Source organism: Morus notabilis, unplaced genomic scaffold (genome assembly GCF_000414095.1).
Source record: "Morus notabilis unplaced genomic scaffold, ASM41409v2 Scaffold193, whole genome shotgun sequence".
In the NCBI taxonomy this organism is placed as follows: Eukaryota; Viridiplantae; Streptophyta; class Magnoliopsida; order Rosales; family Moraceae; genus Morus; species Morus notabilis.
In genome coordinates, this window is record NW_010357324.1 from 504,336 (window position 1) to 508,521 (window position 4,186).

The window sequence follows — 4,186 nt, forward strand, 5'->3', positions numbered from 1 at the left end:
ACTGTAGTAGAAAAAATTAGATGTGACTTTCTGTGAGAACTTTTAACTGTAGTAAAATTAAAATTAAAAACTCAAATCAATGAAACGAACAATGTGTTACTTTTTACATTTGAAGAACAAAAAAAGGGTGATTTTTCCGAATTATAAAACTAAAAAAAAAACAAAAGAAAAAGAAAAAAAGAAAGAAAGAACCAAAGTGTGCTGCAAAATGCAAGTAAATGGTAGTTCCAGACGAACTAGAAGAGTTAGAAGGTAAAAAAGAAAGAAAAAGAAACAAACTTCCCTTCAAAGAGAAAGACAAGAAAAGACAGAAGAAGAAGAAGAAGAAGAAGAGAGAGAGAGAGAGAGAGAGAGAGTGTGTGTGTGAGAGAGAGAGAGAGAGAGAGAGGGAGAGAGGAGACCGATGGGTGACTCTTTTTGGGGATTGAAGTAGGCAAAGCCGGCGACTATACTTTACCGAGAAACACAGCCGAAGAAAAAGAAGCCCAACAAATTTCAAATTCTGAAAAAAAAAGAGGAAAAAAAAACAAAAAGCCTTGAGAAGAACACAAATCTCTCCTACTCTCCCATTCCAATCCCATCAATCAAAACTCTTTTCAATTTCAAATGCCTCTCTTTCTCTTCCTTATTTATACATAAATATGCCTTTCAACACTTCTGAAGAACACAAATCTCTCCCACTCTTTCGTTTCTCTATTTGGTGAGCTTCTCACTTCCTTTATTGGCTTTGCATTTGATTTAAAGTTCTTGATTTTGGTCTTTTCTTGGCTAATTATCTTCTGGGTATTCGTTTTTTATGTCGTTTTTAGTGATCTGGGATTGATTTATGTGATCGTCACCATGATTAGATCAAGCTCGTTTCTTGGTTTCTATTTCCGAATCCCCAAATGATCACAGAATGCTAAAACCATGTTTAGTATATTTTTAGTTAATTTTCTATAAAACAATGTACTTAAGTTAAGTATTTCAGTTATGAACTTAATTGAGTCATTATACGTGTTAATTGCTTTTGCATATTTCAATCCTTAGCAAGTTATTACTTATTAGTTTGTCTTGTTATTTTTTAGTTCTGTTGGTTTCTTCTGTATTCTCTTTCTTGTCCTCAAAGTGTTCCTCTTGTTGTAGTTTTTCTCCATTATGAAAATCTCGGCTAGTCGGCTTTTATAAAAAAATAATAATAAAAAAATAAAAATAAACAAAAAATAAAAAGAAAAATTATATTTGAAATTTTGAACTTTGGAAGTTTGGCATAACTAAACCCTTTAGTCTTTTTTCCATGTTATTTTCATTAAAAAAATTTTACATTGTGTTCTCATTTTCTGGATAGTATCAAGCCGAAAATAATCGATTTTATGCCTATGTTTTCAGATTATATACGTCAGAGTTCAGTATGCGTGGTACTGCAAAGAAATTATCTTCTGAGGACTCTGGTAAACCATCTCATTCCAGTGCAGAAACCGAACCGAATCTAATTGCATCACTAAAACTTAAAAAGTGTAGTAAGGTGTATCGTAGCATAAAGAATAAACAAAGACTGAAGCCTCGTGTAAAGTCGACTGGTTCGCCTTTGTCAAAGAAGAAAAATGGGGACTCTCCAAATAGGGGAACTGGAAATAGTAATATAAGTAGAAAATTGATGGCAAAAAGAGTTCTGAGTAAGAAAAAACTTGGCACGAAGTCTTCGAAGAAACTTTCTCCGTCGAAGCTTCAAGGCGAAAAGGTTCAGCCAAGTGGCGATGAAGGGGTTGGAGAGAATGAAAACAGGGATGATAGCATTGAAAGAGTGAAAAAGAGGAGAAGGTGGAAAAAGAAGAAGGTTAATGCGGAACTTGACGAACCTTCTCGCTTGCAGAGGAGAACGAGGTACCTTATGATTAAAATGAAGCTGGAGCAGAACCTTATTGATGCTTATTCTGGTGAAGGTTGGAAAGGGCAGAGGTATGAGAAGACATCTCAAATATGTTTCCACTATTTTAAAACCAGTACTTTCCTTTTTTTTCTTGGACCTTATAGTGTTTTATGATTTAGCAATTGACATTTCATTAAAGAACATAGTGAAACATGGATGCTCATGAGAGTCAACGAGTAATATAAAATATATGTATGGCTGGCTATTTTGAGAGGATGCCTAATGAAACCCATCTATGGCCTTTATTATTTAATATGACAGTTGGTTGATGCGAACATTTTAAAACGCGTTGATTTACATTTTAGAACTCGTATGTTAGGACAATTTAAGGCTCATAGTTTGCTTGCATTTCAAATTACCCATGACTTTGAGTTCAATTTATTTCAGTTATGTAGAACTCAATATCTTATTTATTTTATCCAAGAAAGTGGTAGTTTTCCTTATTTCCAATAGAATTGTTATGGGACTCAGTTTAATGGTGCTGCAGGGAAAAAAAAGAGTTGATTGATGAACTAACTAGTGTGTGGAGTTAACCATGTCGTTTTCTGCATTGCTGATTTAATTTCTTTATTTTGAACTTCCGCTGCAGCCGAGAAAAGATTCGACCAGAAAAGGAACTTCAAAGGGCCAAGAAGCAGATTTTGAAGTGTAAGCTTGGTATCCGAGATGCCATTCGACAATTGGATATGCTTAGTTCAGTTGGAAGCATCGAAGATTCTGTCATGGCTCCAGATGGATCTGTGTACCATGAACATGTAAATGAATGCACCACTATTACTTCTTTATGTCTGTGTTAGTGTTTACGTTACTTGAGTCTAGGCTATTATTCACATGTTTTGTAGTACGATCATTACGGCTCACGTTGCATTTTTATCAAGTATTTCAACTTTTCTATTCATGTTTTTGTTTTTGACCTGCCTAGATATTTTGTGCAAAGTGCAAGTCCCGTGAAGCCTTCCCCGATAATGATATTATACTCTGTGATGGGGCATGCAATTCGGCTTTCCACCAAAAATGTCTTGACCCTCCATTGGATACTGAGAATAGTGAGTCTATTTTCCACCCCCTTGTCAATCTGGTCTGGCATCTTTGAATGACTGAACTTTAATTGAATGCCAATTATAGTTCCCCCTGGAGATCAAGGATGGTTTTGCAGATTTTGCGACTGCAGAATGGAAATTTTGGAAGCATTGAATGCTCATCTTGGCACGCTCTTTACCATGAATAATAGTTGGGAGGTTAGTAAAACTGGAAGCATTTTATTTATCTAAGAAATATTCTACTTCTACTCTTACTAATGAATCCGCTTCCTGTACTAAGGATGTTTTCAAGGAAGAAGCTGCCTTACCAGAAGATGGAAATGCAGCACTAAATGCTGATGATGAATGGCCTTCAGATGATTCTGCGGATGATGATTATGATCCACAGAGGGGAGAAAATAGCAGCAGCATTGGTGGTGCTGAGACTGATGACAATGCATCAGACGATGAATATCCATCTAATGGTAGTGTGGGATCTGATGACTCGTCAGATGCAGAAATATTATGCGGTCGCAGGCAGCGAAGAGAAGTTGATTATAGGAAGTTGTATGATGTAAGTATTCAAAACTTCATTGCTTATGTGGTTTCTAAGGAACAGAAAAGGATAGTTTATGTGATCTGTTGAGCAAAATTAAGGATAAAGATTTACGTTTGCCTTCCTTGGTATGGATATCAATTATTCCTTAATTGTTTTTTCTTTTTGTGGAACTTCTAGTTGATGACAATAATTTAAGACCTTCTAGCCCCACTGGATTATCATGTTTTATTTCATAAGGTTTAACAGAGGATTCATATTTTTCTTGGAAAGTTCAAATTTTCGTGTTGGATGGTCAAAGAAAAGCATCTAGAAATACTCTCATGTAAAGCTCGTATTGAAAAACTTTTAACACAATAGGAGTGCTGTTTCCACTTCACACAATAGAGAGGAGTTGCCATTACCATATCCATGTATGAAACAGTCCTCTCAATAAATACTATTGGGATAAATTCTCCCACCTTATCATTGTAGTATAGGTTTTTAATTTGCCTCGTTCGTTTCGTTGATTCGAGTTTAGAATTCGAGTTGAGATGTGATTTTATGTGAGAGCTTTTTACTGTAGCAAAAAAGTTAGATGTGACTGTTTGTGAGAGCTTTTTACTGTAGCAAAACTCGAATTCTAAACTCGAATCAGTGAAACGAACGAGGCCACATTCTTTTTTTTTTTTTTTTTTTTTGTGAAACAAGATATTTTTGTGT

General features: G+C 35.2%; 1 protein-coding gene across 2 annotated transcripts in view; it reads left to right on the top strand.

Moving 5' to 3' along the window:
* Positions 1-341: 341 nt before the first annotated feature.
* LOC21399897 (pathogenesis-related homeodomain protein) overlaps positions 342-4,186 on the top strand; it is a 6,463-nt gene continuing 2,618 nt past the window's right edge. The window contains exons 1-6 of one of the 2 annotated variants that reach the window (XM_010089695.2): positions 342-700; positions 1,369-1,938; positions 2,499-2,664; positions 2,832-2,955; positions 3,035-3,147; positions 3,230-3,502. In XM_010089695.2, coding sequence (XP_010087997.1) covers positions 1,391-1,938; positions 2,499-2,664; positions 2,832-2,955; positions 3,035-3,147; positions 3,230-3,502 — 1,224 coding nt within the window. In that variant the 5' untranslated portion in view covers positions 342-700; positions 1,369-1,390. The remainder of the gene's footprint in view (positions 701-1,368; positions 1,939-2,498; positions 2,665-2,831; positions 2,956-3,034; positions 3,148-3,229; positions 3,503-4,186) is intronic. The other variant, XM_024168413.1, reaches the window with a different exon arrangement.